General features: G+C 39.8%; 1 protein-coding gene across 1 annotated transcript in view; it reads right to left on the reverse strand.

Moving 5' to 3' along the window:
• Positions 1-18,990, reverse strand: part of jef (major facilitator superfamily domain-containing protein 6 jef) — a 127,047-nt gene that overhangs the window by 13,508 nt on the left and 94,549 nt on the right. The window contains exons 6-8 of the mRNA XM_067156047.2: positions 16,870-16,966; positions 7,571-7,732; positions 6,171-6,301 (exon numbers count right to left, since the gene is read on the reverse strand). Coding sequence (XP_067012148.2) covers positions 6,171-6,301; positions 7,571-7,732; positions 16,870-16,966 — 390 coding nt within the window. The remainder of the gene's footprint in view (positions 1-6,170; positions 6,302-7,570; positions 7,733-16,869; positions 16,967-18,990) is intronic.

Raw genomic sequence — 18,990 nt, forward strand, 5'->3', positions numbered from 1 at the left:
GATATCACTAATATGTACACTAGTATTAAACCAGAAAAACTTCTTAAAATTATCCCTCAAAATTTGCATAACCATAGTCAACTTAGTCAACTTGAGATCACTGACTTTATGTCTATCTTGAAACTTTTAATCAATAACAACTATTTCACCTTCGATAAAACAATATACAAGCAAGACGGCCTAGCCATGGGATCCCCAGCCTCCGGCATTTTAGCAGAAATATATTTAGATTTTTTAGAACATACAAAAATTGACAATAACATAACATTTAGCAATATACATCTTTGGTCCAGGTATATCGATGATGTATTTATTATTATGGACCAACGCACTACAGACGCAGCTACCACCTTAACGCACCTTAACACTATTGATACAGACATAAAATTTACACTGGAATCCGAAGCCAATAATACTATTAATTTTCTTGATCTCACTATCACCAGACTTCTATCTTCCTTCAAATATAATGTCTACAGAAAACCTACACATACTGCCACTACAATACAAGAAGACTCTATTCACCCCCTAAGCCATAAACGGGCCACTTATAATAGCTTAGTACATCGAGCATTTAATGTCCCAATGTCGAAATCAGACCTCAACAAAGAATTAAATACCATACGCAATATCGCAGCTCATAATGGATACAACAAGAATTTTATAGAAAATATAATCAGTAAATTCAGACATCGCCCAAAATCGAACCTAATTAAAGAAGCTACTAAACCGAAATCTTTTTCAACCTTTACCTACAACCGTAATATTCACAAAATTACAAATATATTTAAGAAACAGAAAATTAACATCTCCTTCAAAACTAATAACAGAAATCTAGATATCCTATACAATTCTAACTCAATTAATACCTCTAACCCTTCTGACAAATCAGGCGTCTACAGATTTCACTGTAACGACTGTCTCAGCACCTACCTTGGACAGACCGGTAGATCGTTCAAAATTAGATATACTGAACACGTAAATGCGATAAAATACAGAAAATTTTCCGCAATAGGCCAACATATACATGATTATAAACATAAATTTTATGGTATGAATAACGACATAGACATCATTGAAATAATAAACAAAGGCCCCATACTCGATTTCACCGAACAATTCTACATCTCACTCGATCAATACCATAACCCAAATTTTAACCTTAACGATCTCTCCGAAAAACCTACAATACTTTTTGACACTTTTATCAAAATAATGAACACTCTTAAAATACCAAAAAACCGATCCATCTTCAAAACAATACACAACACGCTTACATATTTCCCCTACCATCGCACGCGCCCACCTGATCACAGTCCCGCCTCTACCGCGTTGCCTCCTTCCCCTAACTCAGTAACTCCGCCCCTCCCTGCTCCCTTCTAGGCCTCGTCTCTCCTCAGCCTGTCAGTTCCACTACGTTCCGTCTACCATCAACTTGGCACCTGAGGTGAGTTTCTCATTCACCAATACTTCGCGAAATTTAACTCCCTTTCGTTTCTTAAATACGGTAACTTTATATCGCGCTTTATTTCTTATAGGTTCCGACTTGGATCAGGATCCCTTCTAGTCAATTTATGTAATCACAACCTACAACATAAGATCTACAAGCACCATTTTAGCCAGGACCTTTGTTACTTCTCAGCAAGATGATATACAACCACATGTCGACATGTATAATTGTTTAATAGGACTCGCTGATCATCTACATCAACAAGCAGTGACCCATTCAAATTGTTCATTTCTACTTATATTGATATTTTACATAATTATCTGCTCCTCAAGTCCAAGTTGTAGCTTCAGCTGAACTTTACCATATATTTTAAGTGGAACACCATTAACTAAATGTTTTATCAACTTTTAACTTGTCATACATGGCTATATGTCCCGAGTGTTAAAAATACCAAAACTAAGCCTACAAACATATTACTATAACCTCAGCTGAACTGTATCACATATTCTAAGTGGAACACCATTTAACTAAATGTTTGAACACTTTAACTTGTCAAACATAGCTATATGTCTTGAGTGCCAAAACTCCATAGATTTACACCTATACACATCTCTGCTATAGCTATAATATAACAGCAGGTTTTTAACACGTTATTTTAATTAGAAATTTTATAAGTGTACACCCTACAGGACTATGATTTTTCTTAAATCGCGATTTTTTACCTGGACATGTTCACACCTTTTTGTAGATAGATAATGTATAATTTTATATTCACTGTTATATCATACCTGAAGTATTATAAGGTTTATTGTCCTCGATTAATTGTTCTTGGCTGATGATGACAGGTATACTGTCGAAACCGGTCCCGAGTGTATAAAAATGTGAAGGTTTAACTGTAATGTAAAACTGTCACATAATATAATGTATTGAAAAGGTGGAACTTATTGTACTTTTCTTTGATGTGAATTCTGCTTCAATACGGAACCTAAATATGAAGTTCTTAACTTTAAAAAAGCTATGATGGTATCACATTGGGCAACAAACACAAAGGTAAATGAATTTTACTGGAGAAAGCACCCCGTTCCTTAGCTAACCTGAAGAGTTGTTCAGTGTTTTTGAAGCAAGTCCAGTCTTTGATGTTTTGGAGCCATGATATTGGTGGTCTAGCAGCTTCTCTCTTGCCTTCTATCTTGCCTTGTAATATAAGGTGTAGAAGCTCGTACATTCCACCTCATAAACATGGCCAAAATAAGCTGTTTTTCTAGGTTTGATTATGTTTACCAGCTCACGTTCAGCTCTAGCTCTCCTTAACACTTCACTATGGTTACAAAATCTGTCCAGGCTATTCTGAGCATTCTCTTAAGTAAGCACATTTCAAAGCCCTCTAATCTGTTCATGGAGGAAGCGTTGACAGTCCAGGTCTCTACTCCATAAAACAGTGTTGACCAGATGTAACATCTCAACAGCTTTTGCCTTTGTTTGAGGTTTAGAATATCATCACATAAAAAAATGACCTCATCTTTTGGAAAGATGATCTTAAAATCTCAGTATGGCATCTGATCTTTTTTGGGGGGTCCATATTGTCTGTTATGGTGCTGCTAAAGTATGTGAACTGACTTACTCATTCAATGTTTTGATTATTTAATGAAATGGAAGCAGTTTCATGGTTGCTTCTGCTAAACACCATAAACTTCGTTTTTCGTGGTATTAATGTTTAGACCTTCCACTGAAGTGAATTCTGCTGAGTAGTCCTTGAAGACCAGGGACCAAAATACTGGTGAAAATCCCTGGACAACCTCTGAAAAGTTGTAGGTAGAGTTTGCTTCCACCCTAACCGAACAAGTTAGCTCAGTGCATGTGTAACCCTACACTCAGGTCAGTTTGAGTCTCCCGTCACCCATCCTCGGAATTACTTTCTATGGTTTTTCATTTCAAATCCAGGTAAGTACTGAGTTTGCACCTTACACTCTTACACAGCAGTATATAGAGCTCACCTCCATGAGGTGTACAGGGAAAATCGGCTACAGAGCTGGTCAGGCAAACATGTCCTCAGACACTCCCTGCACTAAAAAATCCATACACTAAAAAATAAAATAAAATCTTCCACTTCGTATGAGATTCCACCTCTTGCTACAGTATGGCTGATGACACACGGAGCGGTTTTCACCGAGTCGGCAGCCGAGTTGGCGCATGTTTCTATTGTATCAGATGGGATGAAACAGACAGAGCGGTGCTCGCCGTCAGGCGGCAGATTTGCCGACTCGGCCTGTCGTGTAGCTGGCGGTGCAGCGAGGGTTTTGAAGACTTTGTGCGCGCTCTAGCGCCATAGATTTAATACATTCAGCTGAATCACGGCCGACTTGATGCTTCACTCTAGTCGGGCGTGGCTGAATTTACGCGGCGATTGCATCATTGGTAGGTATTCTTGTATTAGATATCATCAAGTATCTTTGAAATTCAATAATATACACGTAAAAGGACATATAGAGTAAGTAGACTTTCGGAATAAGAATAATAACAATCCTTTATTTTTCGGTAATTTTAGCTAGCTTCCTCACCTAACGTCACGCTCACTAATGTGTTTTGTCCACTGCCTGCTCGATACGCACCTGATGACTGCTTATAAGCAGTCATTTTAGATGCACTTCGAGCAGGCAGTGGTTTCGTCACAGTCGGCAAAAACCGCTCTGTGTATCAATCACAGGCGGCGGCCGACGCGGCTGCCGACTCGGCAAAAACCGCTCCGTGTGTCATCAGCCTTCTTGATGGATGCAAAATTTTGTCATATTTTTCTTGGCAAAGGTCATACATAGATACATATATAGATTATCCTTATAGACTGTTATGTCTTTCAGCGTTCAGTCAGCAAGTCTCTGTGAATTTACTAGACGTCGCCACAATCCTCTCTTTGCAACTAGTGCTGTGGCCTCATTTAGTTCTGCACCTCTTATCTTTAAATCGTTAGAAACTGAGTCTAACCATCATCATCTTGGTCTCCCTATACTTCTCTTACCCTCCATAACAGAGTCCATTATTTTCCTAGGTAACCTATCCTCCTCCATTCGCCTCACATGATCCCATCGAATTCATTCCTAAATTAGCATTTATATCCTCATTCCGAGCACCCTCCTCCCATTGTTCCCACCTGTTTGTACCAGCAATCATTCTTGCTACTTTCATGTCTGCTACTTCTAACTTATGAATAAGATATCCTGAGTCCACCCAGTTTTCGCTCCTGTAAAGCACAGTTGGTCTGAAAACAGTCCGATGTAAAGATAGTTTCGTATGGGAGCTCACTTCCTTCTTACAGAATACTGTTGATCGCAACTGCAAGCTCACTGCATTAGCTTTACTACACCTTGATTCAATCTCACTTATTATATTACCATCCTGGGAGAACACACAACCTAAATACTTAAAATTATCTACCTGTTCCAGCTTTGTATCACCAATCTGACTTTCAATTCTGTTGAATTTCTTACTTAATGACATCAATTTAGTCTTTGAAGATATAAGTTGCAAGAAATTGAAAGAAAAAAATGAGTGTATCCACAAAAGAGTTTCAAGAAAATGAAAGACGTTCTAGAGCTAGTAAATATAATACCAATCTAATTATTATTATTATTATTATTATTATTATTATTATTATTATTATTATTATTATTATTATTATTATTGAAAGAGCCTCTGTGGCTCAGGCAGCAGCGCACCAGCCTCTCACTGCTGGGTTGCATGATTCAAATCCTGGTCACTCCATGCGAGATTCATGCTGGACAAAGAGGAGGTGGTACAGGTTTTTCTCCAAGTTCTCCGGTTTTCCCTGTCATATTTTCCTTTGTTGGATGGGGGGCAGTAGACTAACACCCAGGATATCCCCTGCCTATCGTAAGAAGTGACTAAAAGTGGCCCCAGGAGCTCTTAATTTGGGAGTGTGTGTTGGTGACCACGGGTTCCTCAGCTGAGTTCTGAAATTACCTCCACTTACTTATGCCAGGTTCCTCACTGTCATTTATCATATCCGACTTCCCTTGGTCAACTCTTGTTCTTTTACGACCCCAATGGTTTTACATATGGAGGCCTAGGCATTCTTTCATTTGGCCAATACTTTCATTTTCCGAAGTATCGGATCCATTCCATTTTTTCTCTCTGATGAGTGTTATATAGAGGATGGTTGCCTTCATTTTCCAAAGTATCTGATCCGTTCCATTTTATATAGAGGATGGTTGCCTAGTTATACTTCCTCTTAAAACAATAATCACCAAATCCAGGTAAATACTGAGTTTGCACCTTACACTCTTACACAGCAGTATATAGAGCTCACCTCCATGAGGTGTACAGGGAAAATCGGCTACAGAACTGGTCAGGCGAACATGTCCTCAGATATTCCCGCCACTAAAAAATCCGTACACTAAAAATAAAATAAAATCTTCCTCTTCCACAGGCTCATTAGTGGCTGTGACAGTGAAGAAGCTACTAAGGTATGAGTGATTCTGAGTAATAACATTCCGAGCATGATAATTGAATCTGGATGATACAGAAGGTCTTGCTCATAGAATCTGTTGTGCTGAAATAGTTCTTTCTACCCCATTGACAATAGCAATGGCAAACAGCTTTCCTTGAATGTCTCATTACAGTGGCCCTATCGGTTTTTGCAATTAGCTTCCAGGCTAATGACTTAAAAGCCAAATATGTGAGTAATGTAGTTAAATGCAGTTCTGACCTGGTGAGGATCTTCAGTGGGTGGTAGTTCTGAGACAAAACCAGTGTCTTTACGATAGAAGTTTATGAAGACAAAGGCTGCCAAGACGAATATGCAGCTGATACCATAGCCACGGAATGTAGCAGTCGTACCTGTAACATGCCAGAAACAAAATGAACAATCTTGAAGCAGTATCTGTGTTAACCTACTGGTCTGCACCTCCTGCCTGATGACCATTAGCCTGTTCCAGTCCCATTGGTTGAAAAAAAATTCAATTTTAAGTTTAAACTGTAGTAACTTCCAGAGGGAAACTATAACACATTAAAATAGTAAAGGTCTATATGGAATGCCCTGTGAAAGTGTGCATGTATGTGTGTGTGTCCGTCTGTCCAACATTTGTCCCGTTTCTGTACTGAAGTGAGACGAATCTTTGTAGTAAACTTTCTTACGACCAGATGCCCTTCCTGACATCAGCTGTGACAGAGGAAAAATGAATTAATGAAATGAATTGAATGATGTGATATATGATAGTAGTAAGGGAGATGGTGAAACCCAGTGCCTTTCGAATAGCACCAAGGGGTCTGCTCAAAGTTTTATGTTCCCATCCAATGGACAAATCACCATCAATGGCATCACCTACCCTCACTCCATATGAAAGCTGCAGAGAGATTTGGAATTGAATCTAGGCTTTTGGCACGCAATCTAGTGATTAGAAATGGTATTACCACAAATGAAATTCTATTCTGTTCCATACTGAATCACAATTTTAAGAACAAAGAATTTGCACAAGGGCACGCAGCTGAAAGCTTGCATCTGCAAGATATTGGGTTCGAACCCCACTGTTGGCAGCCCTGAAGATGGTTTCCAGTGGTTTCCCTTTTTCATACCAGGCAAATGCTAGGGCTGTATCTTCGTGAAGGCTGTTTCCTTCCCACTCCTAGGCCTTTCCCACCCCGCCGTCACCAAAAGATCTATCTGCGTTGGTGTGATGTAAAAAAACAAATTGTTCAATACAGTACAACTAATTTAGTTATAAAATATGTGATTATGTGATTTAATCTCAAATTTGGGCATGTTTCAGTCCTTGTATGGACCATTTTCAGTCCAAATGCCCTAATTTCAGATGAAAATGCATAGTTTATTACTAAATTAGTTGTACACTATTGGAAAGGTGGATGTTTATTTAAATACATTATTTTTGTGGAAATTCTTTGTTCTAAAAATTGTATAGCACCACCTCTTCTACCATGCTGGCCAACATTCTGATGGATAATATTTTTTTTCCACCAACGGAACTCGAACCACTCGACACCTTAACTATCATGGCTACCAGGCAGGTTTATGTATCCTGTGAAAATGACTGGGCATACATTTAATGGAACTTGTCATCTATTTTACATCAGCTTTAGGATGTCTCATACCAAAGTAGTTGACGAAGATGCCTCCTATGACGGCACCACATCCTCGGCCCAGTCCGTGGTGAAGTCCTTGAAGTACTCCCTGAGCCGAGCTCCGCAGCTGCTGTGGTGTGTTGTGTGCGATGTACGAGCAGCAGGCGGCCCACACCGCAGCGTGGGTAATGCCTGCACAATACAATCATTGTCAGAGCTCTGCCAAAATGAGTATTATACTGAAATAAACCAATTATCTAAGATAAATTGATGGAAAGGCAATAGTATATTGTTTGATGCACCTATTTTGTGCTAGCCTTTTCATTTCTAAGTAGGTAATGGAATGCATTCTACGTCTACTTGGATCTGTTTGCCACATTCATCCCTTGACTATCCCTACTGATTTTAGCTCTTACACTTCTCTCAATCACCGGGCGAGTTGGCCGTGCGCGTAGAGGCGCGCGGCTGTGAGCTTGCATCCGGGAGATAGTAGGTTCGAATCCCACTATCGGCAGCCCTGGAAATGGTTTTCCGTGGTTTCCCATTTTCACACCAGGCAAATGCTGGGGCTGTACCTTAATTAAGGCCACGGCCGCTTCCTTCCAACTCCTAGGCCTTTCCTATCCCATCGTCGCCATAAGACCTATCTGTGTCGGTGCGACGTAAAGCCCCTAGCAAAAAAAAAAAAAAAAAAAAACTTCTCTCAAACAAGCCCTTGATTTCTCAAATTGTGTTCTATCTCTTCTTAGAGTCAATTTTCACCAAATTGTTTTCCTCTCACCAATTCCCCCTGAGCGTGGAGGCAGTAGAATAACACCCACGATGTGCCCTGCCTCTTGACAAAGGCAACTAAAGGGGCCCCAGGGCTCTTAACTTGGGAACGTGGATTGGCGACCACGGGGCCCTTAGCTGAGTCCTGGCATTGCTTCCACTGACCTTTGCCAGGTTCCTCACTTTCAACTATCCTATCCAACCTCCTTGGTTAACTCTTGTTCTTTTCTGACCCCAACGGTATTAGAGCATTTGAGGCTTAGGGAGCCTTTCATTTTCACGCCCTTCATGGCTCTTGTCATTAAGCCCCCTGAGGGTGAGGGACGCAGACGAAGAATACACCCACGGTATCCCCTGCCTGTCGTAAGAGGCAACCAAGGGATGATGAAATTAGACGCATGAGACTGCTTGTGATTAGTGCCATTACATGAGGAACACCATGGGTCGACGTTACTTATGATCGTTACCACCATCTGAGGAGCATCATGGGGCTACGTTACTTAGGAGAAATACCATTATGTGGGGCACACCACAGATCTGGGCATTACCATCGTGTGCATTCCACAGTGGCAGGTGAGCAGGTGCTCAGTGGCGTAGACTAGCGTCTAGCGAGAGTGGGTGCCGAATACTCCGCTCGAATGATTTGGCTCCATTGTCTTCACAATGGGTCTGCATTACCTACAAGTAATACCACTATGTGAAGAACACCAGGGGTCTGTGTTACCCGTGAGTGGCACCATTATGTGTGACATACCATGGGTTGACATTACCTATAATTAGTACCATCATGCAAGGAACACCATGAGTCTGCGTTACCTGTGATAAGTACCACTGTAGAAGAAATATCATGGTTCTGCTTTACAAGTGATTAGTACCATTATGAGGGACCAATAACCTGGATTTTGGAACCCTTTAGATAAGCATCATCACAGTAATTAAGGCATTGTGAACTGGATTCACTGATTGTCTTGGTTTCACAAACATTTTTTCATCATCATTCATTTTAGATTCTAGTCAGTGGATACATTTTGAAGTTTTCATTTTCATTTCATTGCACCTTGTACCATTAGGGGCTGATGACCTATCTGTTAGGCCCCTTTAAACAACAAACATCATCTTTCCTCAAAAACTAACTCAACAAGCCCTGGGTGTCTCAAATTGTGTTTTATTAATCTATCTCTTCGTACAGTTAAATTTCACCAAATTGTTCCCCTCTTACCTATCTGACTTCTTTGATCTGAACTACCCTTTCCACCTTCAGCATTTTTGGTAACACCATATTTTGAAAGTTTGTATTCCCTTTCTTTCTGAGCTAGTTGTTATCCATGTTTCGCTTCTATACAGTGCCACATTCTGCCTAAAAGGCTTCAGAAACATATTTCTGAAATGTGCGTCTATGTTTGATGCGAGCTATAACTTCTTTTCTTCAGAAACACCTTCCTTGCTTGTGCTAGTCTGCATTGATGAAAATGAAAACCTACAACCTATTTTCCAGTCGGTGACCAGATCAGGGATGTAATGAATTATATCATCATCATCATCATCAGTTTTCCACTCCAGTTGCCCGGATGTGGTTTACGAGCACTCTCCACTTCTGTCTGTCCATGTACCACTCTTCTCTCAAGATGACATCCTAGCTGACTCCTCTTGTTCCTATATCCTCTTTCACTTGGTCCAGCCAACTCTTCCTAGGTCTGCCTACCGGTCGTTTTCCGGCCACAACTGTGTGTAGCCATTGTTTTGCTGTCCTTCTATCGTCCATTCATTTGACATGGCCAAACCATTTCAAACGGGCCCTTGTCACTTTTTCATTCAGGGATGGGTACACACCAGCTTCCTCCCTTATTCTTTCATTCCTTAACCTGTCCCTTTTTGTCTTCTGTACCATAGTTCATAGGAACTTCATTTCTGCGGCTTGTAGTTTGCTATCCACTTGTTGGGATGTTGTGCAGGTTTCTAGGCCATATGTTATTATGGGGGTGAAGTATGATTGGAATGGAATCTGCTTTGATCTTAAGGGAACTTGTTCGTTCCAGAGGAGGTTCCAAACTTGATGAATTATATATAGGCTATTATTATGATGGGGTCGCCACTCCCAAAGTGATATATATTAATAAATGATAGATGCTACAAAATGATAATGGAGAGTGTTGCTGGAATGAAAGATGACAGGGAAAACTGGAGTACCCGAAGAAAAACCTGTCCAGCCTCCGTTTTGTCCAGCACAAATCTAACATGGAATGACCGGGATTTGAACCACGGTATCCAGCGGTGAGAGGCCGACACGCTGCCGTCTGAGTCATGGAGGCTCACTATCCTCCTTAAATCTACCATCTTTAGTTATGCTGCTATCCAAGTAACAATATTCATCTAATTCCTTTAAGATTCATTTCCTAATCTGATACAATCGAAACCGATTATAACGACTCTGAAGGACTGGCAATTAACAGTAATTATAGGCGATGGCCACATAAATTTGTTGTTGTTGTTGTTGTTGTTGCCAAAAATGTAATATCTGTAAGTTTAGGTTGCACATTTACATGGTTGATTAACAAGATAAAGTTACAACTTCAATAAACGTAAGTGAAATAAGTACTGTATTTGGAGTACAGTAACTTACTTGTGGAGTGGGACTGAGTGGAATTTTTCTTCCAATGTTTACACAGTACGAACAACAATAATATGTCAGCAAATTATACAATAATAAGTGAGGGAAGAAGTAGCATCAATGTAAATTGATGTAAATAAATAAGTGAATACTGGATTAAAGCCACTATATTTATTTAATGAAGCCGAACTTTCAGCCAAATTGCATTGGCCTTCATCAGGGCATGTTAAGTTCTTCTTCCGACAGTGAGCAAAGAAACGTGGAAGTCATGACCATACTATCCACAGCCTACCCCACTAATTGAACTGCTGTGATTCACCGCCCTCTGTCGATGGTTTCGTGAGTGTGTCCCGCTGTTCCATGCTGGTGTTACTCATGTATTTCTGCAGTACAGGTCTCCATGTATTTGATAACTTGAAGCCGTCTTCCCTGTTGATGTTATTTGGGCGCAGCTCTATCTCTATGGCTTCTCTCACCAGTCGAGCATAGAAGTCTTTTACAGGCACGATGACCTTTGCCTGGTCAAAGAGGATTTCATGGTCTGTGCTGTAGAAATGTTCTGCTATGGCAGACTGGCTTATGGCATTTTCCCTGGAGGATGAAAGAGCGACATTCTTTACCGACCTAATGTATTCTTTCACCCTGGTGCTGACAAGCCTTTTCGTCATGCTAATGTATGAGCAACCACAACCACATGGAACTTCATACACGCCCGGTGTTTCAAGATGTGGTTTTTCTTTGAATGGTCGAAACAGGGATTTGAGCTTCCAGTCTGTGGTGAAAACTGGAATTTGGCTGAAAGCTCGGCTTCATTAAATAAATATAGTGGCTTTAATCCAGTAATCATTTATTTATTTATGTTATACTATGAGCCATGAAGACCTACGTTCATTAATGTAAATAATAATAATAATAATAATAATAATAATCGTATGGCCTCAGCTACCGTGTGCAGACATTTCAATTTGACGCCATCTGGCTGTCTGCTCGTCAATTTCGACGTTCCGTTTTACTCTAGGCCCCCACTAGATGGCAGACCGAGTAAACCGAAACTCTCTTGGGCGTCTATGGCTGAGATTTAATGAATTTTGTCGGGTAAACACCAAATGTGTCACCAGAGATCTTTTACATGCCGACATCGTACGACATGGAGCATCGAATGGACTTTTTTCCGCCCTTCAAAAATCCGACTACCTCTGCCGGGTTTGAACCCGCTATCTTGGGATCCGGAGACCGACACTCTACCGCTGATCCACAGAGGCAGCTATTAATGTAAATTGATCTTGGCTAATATATAAGATGTTCTCTGTCCTTTCGAATTGTAGAAATCATTGAGTGTGATGCACCCAATTGTTTCGTGATGCTGACGTTTGTTTCCCCATTTTGTAATTGCCATATTATATGTGACTTTTCTTCAGTATTAAACACTTTCCCTTTCTTTTGCATCATTTTCAAAGCAATGCTTGCCTTCACTATTTAACAGACAGAATGATTTGAAATCTATGATCTCCTGAAAACAAGAGTTTGAAAATAAGCTTTACATTGTTGTCAACAATTCCCAAATATGTAACAAAAAACAATCAACATTGGATGTTATAGTGAATAGATTTCTCTGAAAATGTGATAAAAATACACTTTTTAATACGATATGTCATAATGAACCTACTAAGCAATTTTTTAAAATACAATGTTTAAGATGAGACAATTAGATTTTTGTCATTATATCCAATACATTGTTAAAAGGGATGTTGGAATAAACAGTTTTGACTATATTTCCTTCCATCTCCTGACTTTATTTGCCTGCATTCCATTACCTTTTTTGTCTTGTTCTCCTCTTCCAAGATGGTATCCATACTATTCAGCAGTTCTTCCAGCTCTTGTGTACACTTAGAGATAAAATAATAATATCCTCTAAATATCCCAGAATTTGGCTCCTTTTTGGATGGCTGATTCTTTCTCATATGCCGGGCTGAGTGGCTCAGATGTTTGAGGCACTGACCTTCTGATCCCAATGTGGCAGGTTTGATCCTGGCTCAGTCTGGTGATATTTGAAGGTGCTCAAATACGTCAGCTTCGTGTCGGTAGATTTACTGGCACGTAATGAACTCCTGCTAGACAAAATTCTGGAACCTCTGCATCTCCAAAAACTGTCAAATTAATTAGTGGGACATAAAAACAATAACATTATTTTTATCTTTCTAATTCCCTCAATTCTTATAATGCAGACTGATTTTTGTGAGGTTGCAGGTAATGCATTGTTCTCTATATTTGATCGCTGTTTGACCGTCATCGCCTTCAGAATCTCAAATAGCTTGGTCCTATCAATTTTTTTGGTGCCTTTTCTTGAACTACAAATGCCATGCACTTGATTTTTCCCTTCTTAATTCAATATTCTAAGATCAAATATACAATCAATATTGGTTGGTGTGTTTCTGCATTTCTTCAGAAGACAAACTGTTCTTCTTCCATCTTGGCTTTAAGTTGTCTCTCTATCCTTCTGTGTTATAGGATGTGTGATAAGTCATAGAAAAGAAACCAGTATAAGTTGTTGTTGGGAGTGTGGAAGAAATCTTGATTCAACTTCCTCTCATCAGAGGTTGCCAAGTAACAAAGTATGGTGGCAGCATTTAACAATTAGTGCTAGGTACAAAACAATGAGGTAGGTAGAAGGTAGGGACCCTCTTTGGAGGCAGCCATACCCAGAGAGTGGCGCCCCTACCTGTGTGAGTCCCAGAGCACACTGACCTAGTGTGTAACATCTGGTAAAGATCCCAGCTCAGGGTTACATGGGAAGACCTCAACGGCATCTTCGGCAGAGAAGGTGGACTTTGGTACAGTGGGGATGGCGGAAGAGGCGACCCTGGACTCAGGGATAATTACGAGTACAATCTAAAGAGGCAAATGGCTTCAGGCAAATGAGGCTCTTCAGGGAGCTGATGATCCCTTAGTGGAGGTAACACCACAAAATCCATCTAGCAGCATCTGAACTCCACGTAGAGGCAGCTGCAAAAGGCGTCTGTTTCCCCATATTAGGGGCGGCCTGAAAAAATTCTGGCAGTAGGTATAAAATGCCTTTGGGTTTGGTGAGCCCATCGTACTACCAGCTTATAAAATGACTGAGAGTGAGTCGAGGCCTCGGAAATGGTTAGCGCGTCCTACAAAAGCGATGCAGATTTCCTGAGAGATGAAGAAGAAAAAGACAAAACAATCAGGCCGTTGAAATAGGTCACCATGTAGACATGATACGGGTTTTTTGGCTTACACCATGTAAAGAAAACAAGGTGAAACTCTTTACTTGAGATTTTCTTCTGAAGACGCAAAACAAAGTTCTCTGCAAAACGTAAAGAGTTTCACCTTGTTTTCTTTACATGGCATAAGCCCAAAGTGCAGGCCGTAAAAGAATCACTGTTAACAGGTCATCATCAATTACTGAATTTAATGCTGATGTCGATGGCTGTTACTCGTGTCAAAGTACGGGATATGAATCCACTATTTCCCAAATGCAACCTTACAGCCTACATTCCTTGAACTGCATAGTTAACTCTCTTGGTCACACACAGTGCAATTCATACACAGACTTTTGGTGACTATCCTCTTCTTCTTTAGCATTTGTGTTGCTCCAAAATATGGTCCGCTACTTTGGCTCATGTTGTCATTTGATATGATCGTGGGCCTGATCAGAGAGTTACCGCTCTCTTGGTCTTCCTACTGATCTTTTATCATCAACTTAGAGTGCAAAAACCCTCTTTGCCACAGCTGGTTGCTTTGCTTGAAGCAGACGTCTTTTTCATTATCTCTAAGACCGGAGCCACTCCATAATACCTGCATACTCCGTCGTTTGTCACATGGTCAACAAGTGTCAGGCCAGAGGTCCACTGTAACATCCTTGTTTCCATCATAGTGAATCGTTGCTCCACTCCCTTGGGAACTGACCAGCATTCTGCACTGTATGGAGCAACTCGTCAGATGACAAAGTGGGGTATAATCTTTATTTATGCTTGTCTGTAAATTCCCATCACAGAGGACACTACTCGTAGTCTGCCATTTAAGCCAAGCATTATTTCTGGCTGAACAGTGCCATCCTCAGCAGTTGTCAGCTAAGGTATTTAAAAATCTTGGTTTTCAACAAGTTGATACCATTGATACTAACAATATCTTCTGCGTTCAAGTCTGTGGTAATGTATTCTGTTTTTTTAAAATTCAGCCACAGGTTAAAGTCATGGAGGCTGTTTTTCCACATTTGTACTTGTAGCCAAAGCTCCTGCTTGCTCTCAGTAGCCTCTAATATTTTATCAGCATTCAGCACAGGCCAGTGCATTTTTGCACCCATATTGTCATACCCTTTATTTTCTTCCATCCAAATGAGGAATCTATTTCTGAACTTTTGCCATTGAATTTTGATACTCACTGTATTTGCCCATATATCACTCACAGTCAGCTCTTCTCATCTGAAGCAATGTCCGACTCATTGGCTGAATGGTTAGCTTACTGGCCTTCGGTTCAGAGGGTCCCGGGTTCGATTCCCGGCCGGGACGGGGATTTTAACCTTCATTGATTAATTCCAATGGCCCGGGGGCTGGGTGTTTGTGCTGTCCCCAACATCCCTGCAACTCACACACCACACATAACACTATCCTCCACCACAATAACACGCAGTTACCTACACATGGCAGATGCCGCCCATCCTCACCGGAGGGTCTGCCTTACAAGGGCTGCACTCGGCTAGAAATAACCACACGAAATTATTATTATCTAAAGCAATTACTCCTTCCACTTCTATATGTGGACTACTGGGATGTCCTCCGTCATCAAGATGGTTTCAGTCACTACGTTGTTATAGAGCATCCTTGGTTCTGTGCGGCAAGAACTTTCCTATTCAGCATGTTACATCATGCTGCTTGACATGCCCAGTCCAGTGGAGTTTTCTCTGCTCCAGTTTCTCACTGATAACAGTGATTGTATACTCGGTTGGTCAAAGTAATGCCTGCAGACCACTGCAGCTTTCTCATTTCTGTGGCATGCATTTGCTGATTATGCCTGGCACAGTAGCTATAAACCATGCTTTTTTTTTTTCCCATTCTACTAGCACTTGCTCAGACTTATAGAATAACATGTATTTACAGTCTGACATCCTCAATCTAGATATTGGCAAAATTTTGGTTATGCTTTCATTTGTAAATAATCCTTGATGTGTTCAAAGTCATTGAGGATATTTCTGGTTATATGTATATTACTCAAAGGAAGTTAGTTTAAGGTTGCATCATGTTTATCACTGTAAGTAACCGCCCATGTTTCCGAAGTTGCTCTGGAAAACCCTACTTGTGTGTGTGTTGTTGTAAGTGAGCTCCAGAATCTTCATGTACCAAGGACATGTTGTATAATATTCCATATTTTTGTAGATATCTTTGGGTTATGTACCATACTGACAAACTTGTTTCAAGATAATTCTAGAGCAGGTACTCACCAAGGCCTTCCCAATGTTATCATAGAATCTGCCAGGTATCTTGTAGTAATACTGTATTGTAAGAAAGCAGAATTATCTAGAATCATAGCCAGTATATATTTATATATGAAGGGTGTTGACAGAAGGAGTGCTTGTTATACAGAGATGCAAGTCAGTCGATGATGTTATCATGGTAAAGCTGTTTTGATATCATGACAGTAGCAGATTAATCTTTTTTTTAGTAATCTATTGCCAGTCACTTGCTTATGAAGCAAGCAATCTTAGATCAGCCGTACCATATTGATACTGCTTTGTTGATCAATTATAAATTATTGTGTATATATTTCAAGATAGTGTTATTGTATCTGTGTTGAGTATTATATATGTAGCCAGTGATATCAGTGATAGTATTACTTTTACTACATTGCTGTTGGTCCATAACTACAACACAAAAGTTGAGATTCATTTATCATAGTGAAATAATCAAATGAGTGCATAAGAACTTACCCTGCATGAACTCGAACGGCAGCACCCACCAGGGCTCGGTCAGCCACGAGATATACAAGAAGCGCAGAATGTTGCCGACCAGCCCCAGGCACAACACCTGGAACATCACTCGCCAGCCTGCAATATCCCATTGTACATCTCTCGGTACACATTAATTAATACACTCTCTACACTGCCACGACTTTGGTCTTAAACTCTTAATATATTGTGTGGTTTTAGCTTTCTCTGGTTGGGAGTTTCCTAGTTATCTATGCACACCCTGGTTTCTCCTCTGAGCAAGGAGTTTAGAAAAATATAAAGAAGAAATGGAGGGAATGTCAAAACCCACAAGATGAAAAGATGTAGCATATTGGAAGCATTTAAATATTTTTATTTTACAAAACGGAGAAGAAGAATAAGGAAGTACTTCAACTTGCTATAAATTAAGAAGAAGGATGATCACATCAAAAACTTCACAGAAGACTTTCTAGGAAACATAAAATGTGTGAAAGAAGTGCAACTGGTTGAATATTTGTTATCAAGCTACCATGACACTGGATGCATCATGTCGATGGCGAAATTAAGACAATACAGTATTTGCAGGCTATTGCTGGCACTTGAAACAAAACAGGTCACAAGGTACATGCAAAATTAACCTCAATGAATGACATTTCAGTCTTGTCATAACTTTCCAGATTTGCTTTCTTGTGTTTTGTTGTATATATTTCCACTTTCAATGTGCATATGAATTATTCAATATGTTATATCAGAAGTAATTATGATACTTGAATAATTTTTCACATTGCAATTTAGTAATTATACTCAGAACTCACTGTAGAGATTAGATTTTCTCAATAGCATCAAAATGTGACACAACAAACTTTTTATATATGCTTCATAGGCCATAAATCAGTTGTCAAAAATCTGTTTGGTGCAATAATACTAAACAAATGAAAAAACAGATTTATTATCAACACAGAAATACATTGAGAGTTCAGTGGAACTACAAAGGATGCTCAAAGTGGGTTCCATGCTGTTCTAAGCAATCATTGCATCTTTTCAATACTGATTTACAAATTTTGTCGCAGATCTTCCAGGACTGTAGGTTTTCAAATTCTGATTGTGAATACCTCGTCGAGATGATGGTTGGGTGTTCGGACAATGTTCCACAAATAAATCACGAACATCACTTTAATTATGGTTATGTTTCCACCATATTTGCAAAACAAATACATGCTGTTCTGTAGTTAACTTTCTATTCATTGTTTCTCAGATAACAACAAACAATACAGTCTAAAACTGCTAGAGTCAACTGACTTATGGGTACTACGCCCTAGCCACGTTCACAACTGACTGCCACTACGGTGAGCGAAACAAAGTCTAAGGATTGCTAATGACAACTGATTTATGGCTCACCCTGCCCATAAATTATTTGTGTAAAAGCAATCAAAATCTTAAATATTTGATTTGCATATTTCTCACAAATTAATCCTAACAGAAAGAAACTGATTTCAGCACAGTGATCAACAACACCAATATTCACACATTTTTCAGAAGAGAAAAAAGTTTAAAATATGTAATCTAGCAATCAGTGACTTGGAAGGTATGAATGCAATTGGTGTTACGCATATAGCAGAGAAAACAGCATAGTTTACATTTTCAGAACAAGTTTCATCAGTAGAGGAGAGAATAAAAGTGCATTTGTTGTATTGACAGAGAGTCAAGGAAATGATGACTTTGGCTAGAAACAAGACTTCGGGTATTTGTAAATATGGTAAAGATCTGTCCTCAGCGGAAACTCAAGGGGCCAGAAATTTTCCGGCTGTATGCAGGATTCCGTTTCATAAAGGTGGTTAAAAAATAAAATAAAAATCATAAGTACGGTACATACCTCTGTTAGATAATCCAGCAGTAGATTTATATGGTTTTGTGCAGTAGTAGATACAAGAATGACACTATAATCTCACCCTTACAGTATATACAGTCTTATCAACACTCACACAAATCTAACCAAAAATATGGCTTCGGATTGAGATGGCTAAATAAAATTCAGGAAACTCAATCATCAAAAATTACCAGTGTTTTTCCCCAGTGCAGCATGGGCTCATCAGTTGGATACTGCACCTTCCCAAGGCACTGGCT

The sequence above is a fragment of the Anabrus simplex genome, chromosome 12 (genome assembly GCF_040414725.1).
Source record: "Anabrus simplex isolate iqAnaSimp1 chromosome 12, ASM4041472v1, whole genome shotgun sequence".
NCBI lineage: Eukaryota > Metazoa > Arthropoda > Insecta > Orthoptera > Tettigoniidae > Anabrus > Anabrus simplex.